This window comes from Oryctolagus cuniculus, chromosome 10 (genome assembly GCF_051225735.1).
Source record: "Oryctolagus cuniculus isolate XC-2025 breed Fujian yellow rabbit chromosome 10, ASM5122573v1, whole genome shotgun sequence".
NCBI lineage: Eukaryota > Metazoa > Chordata > Mammalia > Lagomorpha > Leporidae > Oryctolagus > Oryctolagus cuniculus.
In genome coordinates, this window is record NC_142876.1 from 28,699,691 (window position 1) to 28,717,136 (window position 17,446).

The 17,446-nt window shown below is 44.2% G+C and overlaps 1 protein-coding gene across 8 annotated transcripts in view; it reads left to right on the plus strand.

Moving 5' to 3' along the window:
• The window catches only part of DYM (dymeclin), a 372,541-nt gene that overhangs the window by 15,060 nt on the left and 340,035 nt on the right, over positions 1-17,446 (plus strand). For 6 of the 8 annotated variants that reach the window (XM_051851233.3, XM_089305764.1, XM_002713527.6 and 3 more), the window contains exon 2: positions 14,308-14,499. In XM_051851233.3, coding sequence (XP_051707193.1) covers positions 14,360-14,499 — 140 coding nt within the window. In that variant the 5' untranslated portion in view covers positions 14,308-14,359. Of the gene's footprint in view, positions 1-5,360; positions 5,432-14,307; positions 14,500-17,446 lie in introns of all 8 variants that reach the window. The other 2 variants (XM_089305763.1, XM_089305762.1) reach the window with 1 other exon arrangement.

Below are 17,446 nucleotides of genomic sequence, written 5' to 3' on the forward strand. Positions count from 1 at the left end.
AGGAAGAGATGGGAATGAAATGATTTATAGAGCTATGGATGTCATAGAAGAACTCCTAGCGCTGGATGTCACTGGAGACACAGTGTAGTAAAGCATTTAAGACCAGGGACTCTGGAATTAGTCTGCGTGGGTTCAAATCCTGGCCTTGCCACTTATTATCTACATGACCCTGTTCAAATTAGTTAAGCCTTCAGTCTCTTAGGTTTCCCACCTGTAGACTGAGATAATAGTACCCACCTTAACAGTTATGCACACTAAATGAGTCAGAAATTGTAAAGCTCTTGGCTTAGTTTCTGGTACTTACACTATAAATAAAACAGTTCAGTGAAAGTGCCCTTGCACATACTGTTTGCTCTACCTAAAATGCTCATATATATATATATATATATATATTTTAAAGATTTATTTAGTTATTTGGAAGTCAGAGTTACACAGAGAGGAGAGGCAGAGAGAGAGAGAGGTCTTCCAGCTGATGATTCACTCCCCAGTTGGCTGCATCGGCTGGAGCTGCACTGATCCAAAGCCAGGAGCCAGGAACTTCTTCCGGGTTTCCCACATGGGTGCAGGGGCCCAAGGATTTGGGCCGTCTTCTACTGCTTTCCCAGGCCATAGCAGAGACTGGATCGGAAGTCAGTTGGTGGGGATCAAGCAGTTTGGTTAAACAGTGGTGGCAGTGTCTATCAAAGTCAGAAAAAAAGTCTAGGGTTTGGAACATCAGGGTCTTGAACTGGCGCCCATATAGGATGCCAGCGCTGCAGACCAGGGTGTTAACCTGCTGCACCACACTGCCAGCCCCAAAATGCTCCTATATTTCCATTGCTTTTTTCTTTTTATTTATTTAAGTATTTTTTTAATAAAAGAGTTATTAATTTGAAAGGTAGAGTTACAGAGAGGCAGAGGGAGAGAGGTCTTCCATCTGCTTATTTACTCTCCAAATGGCTGCAATGGTCAGAAGTTGGCTGATCCGAAGCCCAAAGCCTGGAGCTTCTTCTTGGTCTCTCACATGGGTACAGGGGCCCAAACACTTGGGCCATCTTCCTCTGCTTTTCCCAGGCCATTGGCAGGGAGCTGGATTGGAAGTGGAGCAGCACACATATGGGATGCAAGGTTGGTCCCTGTTCATGTGCTTTGTGACGTGTCTTGGAAGGCTTTTGTGCCTGCTCCACGTGCATTTCCCTTTTAGCCCCTCCCTGGCTGTTCTGTGTTTCATGGGGATTCCTCACAGCTTCTGGTTCCCTGTGAATTTTTGAGTGAGGCTCTGTAATCACTATTTTAAAACTAGCTTTTACATTATTTCTAGGGTTTGGTGAGATAAAAAGGGGAAGGAGGCACTGCACTCTGTGCTGTCAGGGACTTGCTTTTCCTTGTTCTGTCCTACTGAGCTCGCAGGCTTCACCACAGTGATGCTGTAGGAAGATTTCACAGTAGTCCCGGGCTGAGAACTTCCTTTGATTTAATACTTTGTGCTTTGTCCAGCCATTCCACATATAAAGTTTATTTCCTGTAAATCAACAGAAAATAGATAATAACAAGTAATAGCTTTATTTGTAGTAAGAAATAAAAGCACTGTGTTGACAAACTTCATTTTACTTGTCAGTTGGTGGGGATCAAGCAGTTTGGTGAAACAGTGGTGGCTGTGGAGTGAGGCATGGGCACTGCTGGTGGGAGCACAGGTTGGGGCAGCACCTGTAGAAGGCGGTGAAGCTGTGTCTGTCAAAGTCAGAAATGCATCCTGTTTCTCTGGATTTATCAAACCCGTGTACACATAACCTGTGTGAAATATCATGTATTACTTAATGAAACAGTAGTATAAGATATAAGTGATAGGGGCCGGCACTGTGGGATAGTGGGTAAAGCTGCCACCTGCAGTGCTGGCATCCCATATGGGTGCTGGTTCGAGTCCCGGCTGCTCCACTTCCAATCCAGCTCTCTGCTATGGCCTGGGAAAGCAGTGGAAGATGGCCCAAGTCCTTGGGCCCCTGTACCCGAATGGGAGACCTGGAAGAAGCTCCTGGCTTCGGATTGGCCCAGCTCTGGCTGTTGTGGTCACTTGGGGAATGAAGTAGTGGGTGGAAGCTCTCTCTCTCTTCCTCTGCCTCTCTGTACCTCTGCCTTTCAAATAATAAATAATATTTTAAAAAAAGATATAAATGATAGCTCATGTATATTTACATCTCTTACTGGAGAATGATTTGTAACCGCAAATGATTAAATTACCTAAGTGTCCATCAACATGGGATTTCTTTTATTTGAAAGATAGAAAGATAGGGGTGTGGGTGGTAGGGGTGGGAGGGTCGGGAAGAGGGAGAGTTCTGTTTTGATCCTCCATCTAGAGGTTTACTCCCCAATGTCCATAATAGGTGGGGCTGGACCAGGTTGAAGCCAGGAGGCTGGAACTCAATCCAGGTCTCCCATGTGGGTGGCAGTGACCCAACCACTTGAGCCATCACCTTTTCCCAGTGTGCACATCTAGCAGGAAGCTGGATTGGAAGCAGAGCTGGGACTTGAACCAAGAGACTCTGATGTGGGATGTGGCCATCTGAAGCAGTGACTTCACTGCTGTACCGAATGCCTGCCTCGGATTTATTAAATTATAAATGGAATGTTATATAGTTTTTAAAAAGGAAAGCAGTGCTTTACATATGTATATGTAATGATTTTCAGTATATATTGATACATGGGAGTAGCATGTAAACAGCCATATATCATATGCTTGTGGTTTTTGTAAAGGGGAAGGGAAATAAGTTTGCATATACATGGAATATCTGCGGAACACACACTCAAGGAATTGCTCATATTTTCTCTGAGTTGAGAAACTAGATAATCAGGAGGGGGGAAGGAGGAAGACTTCATTCTGTATCCTTTGCACCCTTTGTATTTTGGACCGTGTACTTTACTGATTCAAAACATAGAAATATATCTCACTTAAATTTCATTCCTGAGTGTTATAACAAGGTCATTTTGCATTATTGCTTTGTCAGGAGTGGGAGGTTGATTCCAAACTTCAGTTTTGTTCTTTTGAAAATCCAACATTCAAATGTACCTAATTAAACTCCCAAAGTAAATTGCTTTAATTGATTGCTTTTTTACTGAAAACATTTATTTGTTTATTTATTTATTTCAAAGGCAGAGTTACAGAGAGAGGAGGACAGAGAGAGAGAGAGAGAGATCTTCATCCTCTGGTTCACTCCTCAAACGGCTGCAATGGCCAGAGCTGGGCCTGTCCAAAGTCAGAAGCCAGGAGTTTCTTCAGGGTCACCCATGTGGGTAAAGGGGCTTAAGCACTTAGGGCATCTTCCACTGCTTTCCCAGGTACATTAGTAGGAAGCTAGATCAGAAGAGGGCAACTGGGACACGAACCCGTGCCCATATGGGATGCTGGTGCTGCAAGCTCTGGCTTGAACCACCACTCCAACAGCACTGGCCCCTAATTGATTGCTTTTAAGGTACCAGAAGCAAACGAAAATACTAGTCTACTTAATTGGGAACAAATTGCTCTGAATCTCATTTCTCGTGACCCAGTGTCATTTTTATCTTGTTCATTTCAATGAGGCATGGAGAAGAAAAACTGAGTCTGTGTTAGAGCCAGGAAGACTCATACTTAAGTTGCTTTTGCCTGTAAAGTAACCATCTCTAGACATCTACACACTTGGAGGTATTTATCATCCACTACATTCATGTTGGGCTCACCATGCCAACTGCTAATTAGCGTGAGTCCCTTGATAAGTGGCAGACTGTAAACAAGTGTCAAGGTGTTTTTCTTTGTATATTTGGGTTTAAATAAAAAGTCTCATTGAGGCATAATCAAGGGTCCTAGGGACAACTGGGCAAATTAAAGAATTTGAAAGGTTTAAAAGGCAGTAGCAGAGTCTGCCCTTTAGTAGGTGATGGAGGACAGAAATCCTGTGTACTCTCAGAGTTAATGAAGCGAGTACAGATCCTCAGAGGTCCCAGAAATATTGCTGACTTTGCTTTTGTTGAAGATGACAGTTCAGGTTTGAAAGAAATGGGTTTTGAGAGAAAGAATTTATGTGGGGAAACTAGTCTAAGTGAAAGAACAGTCCAAGGACACCAGCTACCTAGGATGTGAAAATTGTTGTGTGATAATAAAGGTGATGAAGTAATTTAATATATAGAAATGAAAGAGTGAGCCGGTTAGTCTGATTTGTTGGCATCTTTCCGGGACATGTAGGTTGTTGAGTTTGAATTTTTTAGTTGATTTTTAGAAATTTTTAAATTTTTAAATAATAATAGGTTCATAAGTTCAAAAGAACACAAAGAGGTTCTGTCAACCTTTCCCCCAGCTCCCTCTAAAGTTAATATAACTATAGTACCTTATCAGTAGCTGCTACTGGTATAGTATAATGGACTAATTCTCCAGTGTTTACATTTTTCCTCTTATGTCTGTAATTCTGGTGACTACCCATCTGTTCTCTATCACTGTTGTTTTGCCCTTCCTTCCTTCCTTCCTTCCTTCCTTCCTTCCTTCCTTCCTTCCTTCCTTCCTTCCTTCCTTCCTTCCTTCCTTCCTTCCTTCCTTCCTTCCTTCCTTCCTTCCTTCCTTCCTTCCTTCCTTCCTTCCTTCCTTCCTTCCTTCCTTCCTTCCTTCCTTCCTTTTTCAGATTTATTTATTTGAAAGAGTTAGAGAGAGAGGTAGAGCCAGAGAGAGAGGTCTTCCATCCACTGGTAGACTCCCCAGATGACCACAACAGCCAGAGCTGATCCGGAGCCAGGAGCCAGGAGCTCCTTCAGGTCTCCCATGCAGGTGCAGGGGCCCAATCACCTTTCCCAGGCCATAGCAGAGAGCTGGATCGGAAGTGGAGCAGCCAGAACTCGAACCAGAGGTCATATGGGATGCTGGCCTGCGGGCCAGCACTTTAACCTGCTGCGCCACAGCATTGGCCCTGTCATTTCTTCAGTTATATAAATGGCGTTATAGTATGAAACCTTTTTTATTAATTTAAAAAACTTTATAAATAGAAAGTTTCAAATATATGAAAAGTTGGAATCGTATATTCAACATGTGCTATTTCCTCCATCTAGATTTTATAACAGTTCAAATTTTGTCATGCTTTCTTTATCTCTTTTTTTCTGAACCATTCGAGAGTAAATTGTAGACAGACTTTTTTCCCTTAAATTCTTAAGTACATGTCATGAATGAAGGCATTTTCCCCCTACATTATTCCACAAAAATCTGTAATATCTTTGCTACTCAGTCCATATTAGATTTCCTTATTTGTCTGAAGATTGTCTTTTATTGTAAGATTTGTTTTTTTGTTCTTTCTTTTTCCAAATCTGGGTTTGGTCATGATTCACACTTGAATTTGGTTGTTTATTCCTTTTTGTCTCCTTTAATTTAGAGCAACTCCTTCAGGCACATGCTGTATTTTCTGTGATAGTGACTTTGGGAAGAATCCAGGATGGTTGTTCTGTGAGTGTCTACATTTTGCATCCTCATAAGACCAACTGCTTGTTTCTCTAGCACTAGCTTATTGGTTTCCAGCACTCAAAGAACTGAATGGTTTCTTTCTTTCTTTTTTCTTTCTTTAAGAAATTTTACTGGGACTGGTGTTGTGGTGTAGTGGGTAAAAGTTGCTCCCTGCAGTGCCGGCATCTCACATGGGTACCAGTTTGAGTCCCGACTGCTCCACTTCTGATGCAGCTCTCTGCTATGGCCTGGGAAAGAAGTAGAAGATGGCTCAAGTCTTTGAGCCCCTGGACCCATGTAGGAGACCCGGAAGAGGCTCCTGGCTCCTGGCTCCTGGCTTCAGATCGGCCCAGCTCTGGCTATTGTGGCCATCTGGGGAGTGAACCAGTGGATGGGAGACTTTCTCTCTCTCTCTCTTCCTCCCTCCCTTTCCTCTCCCTCTGCCTCTCTCTAACTCTGCCTTCAAATAAATAAGTAAATCTTTTAAAAGAAAATTTACTTTCATTTTATTTTTTTATAAGATTTATTTATTTATTTGAAAGACAGAGTTACAGAGAGGCAGAGAGAGAGAGGTCTTCCATCCCCTTGTTCACACCCCAGATGGCCACAATGGCCAAAGCTACACGGATGTGAAGCCAGGAGCCAGGAGCTTCTTCTGGGTCTCCCACGCGGGTGCAGGGGCCCAAGGACTTGGGCCATCCTCCACTGCTTTCCTAGACCATAGCAGAGAGCTGGATCAGAAGTGAAACCACCACTAACAATCAACCCAAGCCCTCCATAAATTGGTGATGGCTTAGAAGAAAACCCAACAAACCCCATCACAAACATTACACTTAATAAAAACACTACGTATGTCATAGTTCTTACATGGACTTGAACCATGACTAATGACATGAAAAATCATCGTTGTTTTCAACTATAAGAACCTAATGACCAACATTCGCAAAACCCACCCCCTATTAAAAATTGTTAACCACTCCCTAATTGACCTTCCTGCTCCATCAAACATCTCTGCCTGATGAAACTTTGGCTCTCTACTAGGCCTGTGCCTTATAATTCAAATTTTCACTGGCCTATTCTTAGCCATACACTACACCTCTGACACAACAACAGCATTCTCATTGGTATTTTGACGCTGTATCTTTTTTTTAGATTTATTTATTTATTTGAGAGGTAGAGTTACAGACAGAGGAAGAGACAGAGAGAGAGGTCTTCCATTGGCTGGTTCACTCCTCAAATGGCTGCAACGGCCAGAGCTGCGCTGATTCGAAGCCAGGAGCCAGGAACTTCTTCCCAGCTTCCTACGTGGGTGCAGGGGCCCAAGGACTTGGGCCATCCTTCACTGCTTTCCCAGGCCATAGCAGAGAGCTGGATGGGAAGAGGGGCAGCTGGGTGTAGAACTGGCGCCCATATGGGATGCCGGCGCCACAGGTGGAGGATTAACCTACTGCGCCGTGGCATCAGCCCCTTGACACTGTATTGTTAGTGCTATATTTTGAGGATTGTTGTGTCCTCTTTGAGAATTGACCCCTTTATCTTTATGTAATGCTCCTCTTTATCCCTAATAACTTTTGTTTCTCTGCAGTCTGCTCTGGCTAAAATTAATATGACCACTTCCACTTCCTTTTGATTAGTGCTGTTAGAATGGTGATGGTGTGTGTCTTTTTCCAGCTCATTACTTATAATCTCTGTGTCTACATATTTTTTAGAGATGCATTTATTTGTTTCTTTTTAAAATATTTATTGATTTGAAAGGCAGAGTTACACAGGTGTGGAGAGAGAGAGGGAGTGATCGATCTTCCGTTCCCTGGTTCACTCCCTAACTAGCTGCAATGACTGGGGCTGGGCCAGGCGCTTCATCTGGGTCTCCTGTGTGACGGGAAGGGGCCCAAGCTTTCAGGCTATTTTCTGCTGCCTTCTCTGGCACATAAGCAGGGAGCTGGATAGGAAATGGAACAGCCAGGACTCCAGCAGGGCTCCTGAATGAGATGCCAGTGATGCAAGCAGCGGCTTAACCTGCTGTGCCACAATACCGGCCCCAATTTGTGCTTTTGCTGTTGTTGTTGTTGTTGTTTTCACTTCTCTAGGATTGTAGGCCAGAGGGGCAATTGCCAGGTGGAATTGGTGTGTTTGCATTTAGCCTTATAAGAAACTGCTGTACCATTTTCAGGAGTGGTGGTACCATTTTGCATTCCCACCAGCAATGTGAGACATCCCATTTCTGTACATCGATTCAGCAACATTTGGAACTGTCAGTAGTTTTAATTTTAGGCATTCTAATAACGTGAAGTGCTATGTCATTGTGGTTTCAATTTGTAGTTCTCTAAAGGCTGATGATGTTGGATTGTCTTTTCATGTGTTTATTTCCAATTTGCATATCTCTTTGGTATTCTGTTCAAATTTTTTCTTCCTTTTTTTTTTTTTTCATTTTATTTGAAAGGTAGAGTGACAGAGAGGAAGAAACAGAAAGAGGAAGAGATCTTCCATCTACCAGTTCACTCCCCAGATGGCTGCAATGGCCAGGAGCCTGGAACTCCATCAGGGTCCCCCATGTGGGTGGTGGACCCAAGCACTTGGGCCATCTTCTGCTGCCTTTCCAGGAGCATTAGCAGAGAGCTGGATGAGAAGTGGAGCAGCTGGGACTCACACTGGTGCCAATATGGAAGCTGGTGTGCAGGGGGCAGCTTAACAAGCTGTGCCATAGTGTGGGCCCCACCAATTTTTTTTTTTTTTTGTGATGGATTGTATTTTTGTATCATGTCTAAGAATTCTTCTAACCTTAAGCTGCAAAGAGTTTCTCCTCTAAAGGTTTTATAATTTTATGTTTTACATTTAGATCTGTGGGCTTTTGAGTTAATTTTGTAGAAGCTCTGAGGTTTGGGTTAAGGTTTATATATATATATACACATATACATATATATATATATATATATATATTTTGGCAAAGTGACAGCCAGTTTTTCTAACACCATTGATGGACTGTCTGCTCCATTGAACTATCTTTACACTGTTGACCGAAGCTGATAGCTTGTCCTATTATGGGACCATTTCTGGATTCTCTATTTTGTTTGATTAATCTGTGTGTCTTTTACTTTTGTGGGCTGGAACTTAATTCTTTTCTGCCTGTGCCTTGGCTACTACTTGTTTACAAACTCATACAGTGGTAGAAAGTTGAAATTTAGATTTCCCTCCCTCCCTCCCTCCCTCCCTTCCTTCCTTCCTTCCTTCCTTCCTTCCTTCCTTCTCTTGTGTTAAGGTCTGACTTTGATGACTTAGATTTTCTTTCTTTCTTTTTTTTTTTTCAAATATTTATTATATATAGAGAGCTCTTCCATCCACTGGTTCATTCCCTAAATGGCTACAAAGCCAGGAGTCAGGATCTTCTTCCAAGGTTCCCATGTAGGTGCAGGGGCCCAAGCACTTGGGCCATCTTCCACTGCTTTCCCAGGCCATTAGCAGAGAGCTGGATCAGAAGTGGAGCAGCCTGGACATGAACTGGTGCCCATATGAGATGCCGGCACTGCAGGTGGAAGCTTCACCTACTGTTCCACAGTGCCAGCCCCCATGACTTAGATTTTTTTTTTTTTAAGATTTATTTATTTATTTGAAAGAGTTACACAGAGAGAGAAGGAGAGGCAGAGAGAGAGAGGTCTTCCATCTGCTGGTTCACTCCCTGATAATCAGACCACAACGGCCAGAACTCCATTGATTTGAAGCCAGGAGCCAGGAGCTTCTTCTAGGTCTCCCACGTGGGTGCAGGGGCCCAAGGACTTGGGCCATCTTGTACTGCTTTCCCAGGCCACAGCAGAGAGCTGGATTGGAAGTGGACCCGAACCGGTGCCCATATGGGATGCTGGCACTGCAGGCGGTGGCTTTACCCGCTACGCCACAGTGCTGGCCCTGTCTTACATTTTCTTAAGCTTGCCAGTTTTGTACTTGAGTAAAAAATAATTCACATTTGTTACCATTACTTCAATTATTATGATAATGTATTTTCCATTTTATGTTAAAAAATTTAAATCTGAATAGATAATGATAAGGGAGATTAAAAATACTTAATTTTTATCAGAATAATATATGACATTTTATATTTTTTCATAGTTTAAACTTTTTATGTATTGAAAGGCAGGGAGAGACAGAAGTCTTCCATGTGCTGATGCATTTCCCAATGCCTGCAGCAGGTGAGGCTAGGCTAGCTGGAGTCCAGGACCCTGGAACTCCATCAGGTCTCCCATGGAGGTGGCATGGACTCAAGTACCTGAGCCATCACCTGCTGCCTCCCAGGGTGCACATCAGCAGGAAGCTCCAGTGGGCAGTGGACACAGGACTCCCCAGGCATCTGGTACGGGATGGGGCACTCCACGCAGTGTTTTATCTGCTCCACCACTTCCATCAGTGGGCATGGTTGTAAAATGTGAAACAATATGATGGACTTAAAATACTGCATCCCCATCCCTCCCTCCTGGAATCCTTTCTCCAGAAGTGACCAGCACTGTCAAGTCTGGTAGCTGCTGCTTCTCATTAGTTACCTCTCTATGACTAATATGCCTTTACTGTTGTTTTTGATTTAGTAATCCTAGATATTTTCAGTTGACTTTCTGTGTATTATGGAAGGCAAAGATTGAGCACTCTTAGACACTACTCCCACTTCTCTTTCTGGAATCTTCTCAGTATAGTTACCTCACAATTTTTTGTTAAATCTTTTTTTTTTTAAAGATTTATTTATTTATTTGAAAGGCAGAGTTACAGAGAGGCAGAGGCAGAGGGAGGTCTTCCTTCCGCTGGTTCACTCCCGAGATGGCCGCAATGGCCGGAGCTGCGCCAATATGAAACCAGGAGCCAGGAGCTTCTTTGGGGTCTCATGTAGTGCAAGGGCCCAAGGACTTGGGCCATCTTCTGCTGCTTTCCCAGGCCATAGCAGAGAGCTGGATCAGAAGTGAAGCAGCCGGCACTCAAATCAGCACCCATATGGGATGCCGGCACTGCAGGTGGCGGCTTTACCTGCTATGCCACAGCGCCTGCTCCTTGTTAAATCTTTATTTAGCATTTATGTTGTATTGATTATAGAAAAATCAATCACAGTTGAATTGAGTCATATCCTATGATTATATGACCTTTCTTTTTGTTTTTCCCAAAGGACACAGACTTTAAAAAAATCAATTACTGAGCTTGGTGCTGTGGTGCAGCATTAGGGTAAACCTCTTCCTGCAGTGCCAGCATCTCATATGGGTACCGGTTGAGCCTTGGCTGCTGCACTTCTGATCCAGCTCTCTGCTATGGCCTGGGAAAGCAGTGGGAGATGGCTCAAGTGCTTGGGCCCTGCATCCACATGGGAGACCCTGAAGAAGCCCCTGGCTCTTGGCTTCAGCCTGGTCTAGCCCTGTCCATCACGACCATTTGGAGAGCGAACCAGTGGATGGAAAATCTCTGTTTCTCTCTCCCTCTCTCCCTCTCTCTGTCTGCCTTTCAAATAAATGAATAAATCTTAGAAAAACAATTACTTTGTTTTCTGTATAACTGTTATTCATTGCTACCAAATTCTCCTCCATTATTTTAACACTGTACGCGTTAGGACAGACACACCAGGCCTCTCCACTCTGGTTTTTCTTTCCCTGGCGATGCTGGCACAGCCTGGGCTCCGGTCTGCTGCACAGTCCTTGTCCTGTGACTTCCCTTCAGGGCTGCCCTGAGTGGCATCCCCTGTCTGCTGAACCCCGTTATCCTTTTCCTTGGCTTATCCCCTTGTGGAAGGAGTATATCCCAGGAGCTTCCTGAAAATGGGTGCCTGGGAGGGTTTTTGAATCTTGGCAAGACGGAAGGGATCTTTATTCCCCCTTCTCATTTAATTGGTGGCTTGGCCAGCTATAGAATGCAAGTTCCATTATTTCCTTTTAATATTTTAAAGGCACTGCTTCCTGTCACCTAGCTAAGAGATTGAGAAACATCCTTTTCTTTTTAGAAATTAATATATAAAACAGGAACAGAGGGTAATGTAACAAGAACACACTTTTTTTTTTTTTTTTTTTTGACAGGCAGAGTGGACAGTCAGAGAGAGAGACAGAGAGAAAGGTCTTCCTTTGCCGTTGGTTCACCTCCCAGTTGCCTCTGTGGCCGGCACGCTGCGGCCAGGGCACCGTGCTGATCCGAAGCCAGGAGCCAGGTGCTTCTCCTGGTCTTCCATGTGGGTGCAGGGCCCAAGCACCTGGGCCATCCTCCACTGCCCTCCCGGTCCACAGCAGAGAGCTGGACTGGAAGAGGAGCAACCCGGACAGAATCCAGCGCCCCAACCGGGACTAGAACGCGGTGTGCCAGCGCCGCAGGTGGAGGATTAGCCTATTGAGCCGCGGCGCTGGCCTAGAGCGTACTTTCACACTGTGTGTTTCAGCAATGCTAAGTGCTTGCCTTGGTACTTCATTTCCCTTTCCTTCCTTTCTGTTGTCTGGCTAAGAAGGTATTTATTGATGGGGCTGAAGCCCACTGTCATTAGAATTTGCTGTTTACTCCCCATGGGTGTGTTAGTACCTGAATGTATCCATGATCTGTTTCCATGTTTTGAAATCTTAGAGACCATGCCAAGTATATTATTCTGTAGCTCTCTTTTTAAAAAATTGTTGTTTTTATGATGTGTCCATGCTTTTAATTATAGTTGTTCCTCATTAATTTTCACTAGTGTGTTACATCTCCTGGTAAGACTATATTAGACAATTTAATTTTAAAGAGATTAAAATTCTCATTTATACAGTAGCTTTGGGATGGGGTATGTAAATATGGAATCTGTTTCGTATTTCTTTATAGCATTTTCTAATTGGGCTTAACAATTCCTAGTTTAAATTAAACCTTATGGGGCTGGCGCTGTGGTGTAGCAGGTAAAGCTGCCGCCTGTAGTGCTGGCATCCCATATGGGCTCAGGTTCGAGTTCTGGCTGCTCCACTTCCAGTCTAGCTCTCTGCTGTGGCCTGGGAAAGCAGTAGCAGATGGCCCAAGTGCTTGGGCCCCTGCATCCATGTGGGAGACCTGGAGGAATCGCCTGGCTCCTGACTTCAGATCGTCACAGCTCTGGCCGTTGCAGCCATCTGGGGAGTGAACCAGCGGATGGAAGACCTCTCTGTCTCTAACTGCATTTCAAATAATTAATTAAAAAAAATTAAACCTTAACATTCGCTGGCTTGATCTGGAGGCTATAGAGTCAGCTGTTACTGGGTTCCTGTGTGCATGACTTGGAGGGATAGAGGCCCTGGTGGTCTCAGGTTCAGGTGTGGGTGATAAGAAGCCAGGTCAGTGTTTCCGAGCTTCTGTTTAGAAGACTCAGCTGCCCGTGTGCACTGGGCAGCCTTGGATAAGTACCAGCACTTTCTGGTGTTGGGCTAGGCCTGAGCCAGGAACTCTATTCTGGTCTTGCTCGTGGGTGGCAGGAGCCCAGGTGCTTGAGCCATCACCTGCTGCCTCCCAGGGTGCACGTTAGCAGGAAGTTGGAGCAAGATGAAGGAGTTGGGACTTAAACCAGGCACTCTGATACGGGATCCCGTATCTGATATGGGATGTGGGATACTCTGATGTGGGCATCCCAAGTGCCATCAACCACTGTGCCAATTCCTGCCTCTGCTTCCTGATTCTGATCTTGGCTCTCTTGCCTTTGTGGAATGAGGATGGACATAAGTAAGGAAGTCACTAACCAATGTAATGCTCGTTTGACCTGAGTTTTCTTTGGCTATGAGCCCACATAATTTCCTTTCATTGTTATGGTAATTTTTAGAAAGTATAGTTTATTACTTGTCTGAACCATTTAGTAAGATAACTTATTAACAAGTGGGATTAAACAAGATCTAGAAGTATGTTAGGGGGTAGGCATTTGGCCTAGAGGTGAAGTCACCACTTGGGACACCAGCATTCCATGTTGGAGTCCCTGGGTTCAAGTTCTGACTCCATTTCCAATCCAGCTTTCTGCTAATGCATACCCTGGGAGGCAGCAGGTGATGGCTTGAGCAGTTGGGTCTCTGCCACTTTTGTGGGAGCCCTGGATTGAGTTCCAGGCTCCTGACTTTGCCCTGGCCATATCCTGGCCACTGTGGGAATTTGGGGAATGGACCAGCAAGATGGAAGTTCTCTATATATCTATGTCTCTTAAATAATAAAAACAAAATAATCACGTTAAGTATGATTAAAGAAGACAATGTTTTGTGTTTGTAATGGAACTGTTAGTTTTCCCTTTAGTGACCAAGAATAACAAACATGGAAGAGCCTTGAGGACATGAATTATTTAGTCACTCATTTATTCCACTTGCTCTTTAGGGAATGCCTGTTGCATGGTAGTCTAGATAATGGAATAGGGTGGAAAGGGGAGTAAGTTTCTTTCATCACAAAAATTCATGAGTTAAGAGCAGGGTGTATGCAACAATACTGTGCTGCAGAGTCAGAGACGTTAGATGTGGCTCCTTTGGAGTTGGGGTCTCTCTCCTGGAAACGGGTGCTCCAGGTCAGCCTCTCCACCCTGCCCCTGCTCCCCCCCGCCAGTATGGGCAGTATGTGGCAATTACTTGAACTACTTTCTCCGTTTCTTTGCATAGCCAAGCCATCCAGCATTTTTATTTCTTTAGCACCATTGCTTTAGTTGTAAAAGAGTGTCATTTCCATCTGTTTGTTAATAAATTATCATTTTCTTGGGCAGAGGTGTATCCATAGTATAGATGTAGGATTTTGTTTTGTGTTGGCTGTGACAGAGTTTAGCCCCCTTTTCCCCACTGTGCTTTGTATCTGATATCTAATATATTTGCAATAGGGATATGCATTCCTTTAGTAAGCTTTTAGCTTTTTACATGTAGGTCAAGGATAGGAAAAGATGACTATTTTGATAAAGTTTGATTTTTTTTTTCATTTTATAGGTCCTTTTATGGAAATGCAGGTGTAAGGAGAAGTTACCAACCAAATTAGAAGATGGGATCGAACAGCAGCAGAATCAGTGATCTTCCTAAAAATGAATACTTAAAAAAGTTATCAGGCACAGAATCTGTCTCTGAGAATGATCCATTTTGGAACCAGCTTCTGTCATTTTCTTTCCCTACACCAACTAGCAGGTAAGAGATCATCTGGAGATTGAAAATTCATAAGGCTTCATGAACTAGTATGATATGCTTATTTTTCAGAAATATTTTTTGAGGGTACTTCAAAAAGTACTTGAGGGTACTTCAAAAAGTTCATGATCATGGCGGTGTCATGGCTCAGCATGTCGGCACCTGTGACACCAGCATCTTATGTCGGAGCAGTGGTTCATGTCCCACCTGCTCTGCTTCCCATTTGACTCCCTGCTAATGTGCCTGAGAAAGCAGCTGAAGATGGTGCAGGTGCTTGGGCCCTGCCACATGCGTGGGAGACCCAGATGGAGTCCAGGTTCCTGGCTTTGGCCTGCTCATTCCCTGGCTCTTGCAGCCATTTGGACCAGTATATGGAAGATCGATATTCCACCCCCTCTTCTTTCGCTGTCACTTTGCCCTTCAAATAAATAAAATAAATCTTTTTTAAAAAGTGCATGAAAAATGAGATTAAAATATGTTTTTTTTGGTACAGAAAATTTTGATATCATCTGTATGAGGGGTCTTCAACACATTCACTGAAACATGTTTTAAAAACTGCATATATTTTAAACTTTTTAAATTAAAATTTTATTTGAAAGGCAGAGTGATGGGGGTGGGGAGGTGTGTGGAGAGAGAGAGGGAGAGGGAGAGGGAGAGATTTCCATCTGCTGGTTCACTCCCCAAATGGCTGCAATGACTGGGACGGGGTCAAGCCAAAGCCAGGAGCCTAGAACAACATCTGGGTCTCCCACGTGGATGGCAGCTGCCCAAGCTGGATATGAAGTGGAGCAGCCAAGACACTAACCTGCCTTCCAGTGTGGGATGCAGAGTCTCGCAGGTGGCTTCTTAACCTGCTGTGCCAGAATACCAACCCCAATTTCAAAACTTTTTATGCCAAGATAAACTCACCTTTTAATTTTACCTTAACATGAACTTTTTAGAGTACCCTCATGTTTGTCAGTCACATGTGTACCAGTAGAAAATGGGAAAGATATAAAAATAGGACATCCGTTTTCTCTTCCCTTTCCCCCTCAGTCGCATCCTTTCTCCTTAGATGATTACTCGTAGCAGTTTCTTTATCCTTCTAGAGATAGTACAAGGTGATAAGCGTGTTTCCCATGCCGTTTTACAAAATTGCTTAAATACAGCACTGTTTTGTCCCTTGCATTTTTTTCCACTGTGAAGTGAAATACATCTCGTGTGTGTCAGCACACCTGCAGCCACCTGCCTTATTCTGTCAATGGCTGCAAGATACCTATGGAATACAGGTACCTAGCTTTCTGTTGATATTTAGATGGCTTCCAATCTTTAGTTACAACGTAAAGTGCCACATACGTCATTTCTCATGCATACAACAATATATCTCAACCATAAGTTCCTGAGGCAGAATTGCTGGGTCAAGTTATGTGTGCATTCTTGGTTTTGGTAGATAAGCCAAGCTGCTCCATGAACGTTGTACCAATTTATTCTCCAACCAGCAATGCTTGAGAGGCTCTGTTGTCCCATGGTTTTCTCAGTTGGTGTATTTTTTGACTTGATCACTGTCAATTTTTTTTTTTTGACAGGCAGAGTTAGACAATGAGAGGGAGAGGCAGAGAGAAAGGTCTTCCTTCTGTTGGTTCACCCCCCAAATGGCTGCTACGGCTGGTGCACCGTGCCAATCCAAAGCCAGGAGCCAGGTGCTTCCTCCTGGTCGCCCATGCGGGTGCAGGGGCCCAAGCACCTGGGCCATCCTCCACTGCACTCCTGGGCCACAGCAGAGAGTTGGACTGGAAGAGGAGCTACCAGGACACCCGGCACCCATATGGGATGCTGGCGCCGAAGGTGGAGGATTAACCAAGTGAGCCACAGCGCCGGCCCCCAATTTCTATTTTTTAGATTTATTTGTTTTATTATTTGAAAGAGTTAACAGAGAAGAAGAAACACACACACACACACACACACACAGAGAAAGAGAGAGAGAAAGGAGAGGGAGAGAGAGAGAGGTCTTTTGTCTGGTTAACTCCTCAGGCAGCCGCAATGGCCAGTGCTGGGCCAGGCCAAAGCCAGGAGCCAGGAGCTTCTTCTGGGTCTCCCATTAGGGTGCAGGGGCTCCAGGGCTTGGGCCATCTTCTGCTGCTTTCCCAGGCCATAGCAGAGAGCTGGATCAGAAATGGGGCAGCCGGGACTTGAACTGACACCCATATGGGATGCTGGCACTGCAGCACCAGCCCCCAGCCAGGTCTTTAACTTGCACTCTGGTATGGGAAGCCAGCAGTTGCAAGTGGTGGCTTAACCTGCACCACAGCACCAGTGGTCCTGTCCTGTCCTGTCCTGTCCTGTCCTTTCCTGTCCTGTCCATTCCATTCCATTCCATTCCATTCCATTCCATTCCATTCCATTCCATTCCATTAATTTGTTTGAAAGGATTACAGACAAAAAGAGGCAGAGAGAGATCTTCCATTTTCTGGTTCACTCCCCAAATGGCTGCAATGGCCAGGACTCGACCAAGCCAAAGCCAGGAGCTTCATCCAGGATGCAGGGGCCCAAGCACTTGGGCCATCTTCGGCTGCTTTCCCAGGTGCATTAGCAGAGAGCTGGGTCATATGAGGAGCAACTAGGACTTGAACTGGCACCCATATGGGATGCCAGCATCATAGGCTTTACCCGCTACGCCCCAGCATAGACCCCACTACCAGCCTTTTTTTCTTTAATGATCAAGGTTGTGTTTATTTTTCATATATTTAAAGTTTATTTTGTTTCCTTTTCTGGGTCCTTTTTATGCCTTTTGTCAATAATTAATTTCTGACCTTGAATACATTTGAATTGGGCCTTAGAAGTTATCAGTTTATCTGATAGCACAGATTAGATGTATATTATATGAAGTGGTTACTTATTACTGCTTCTGAGTGGCTGTGGACTAGTGGGAAGTGTCAACTTGGAGATGAACTACTGTAGCAGCAACAGATTT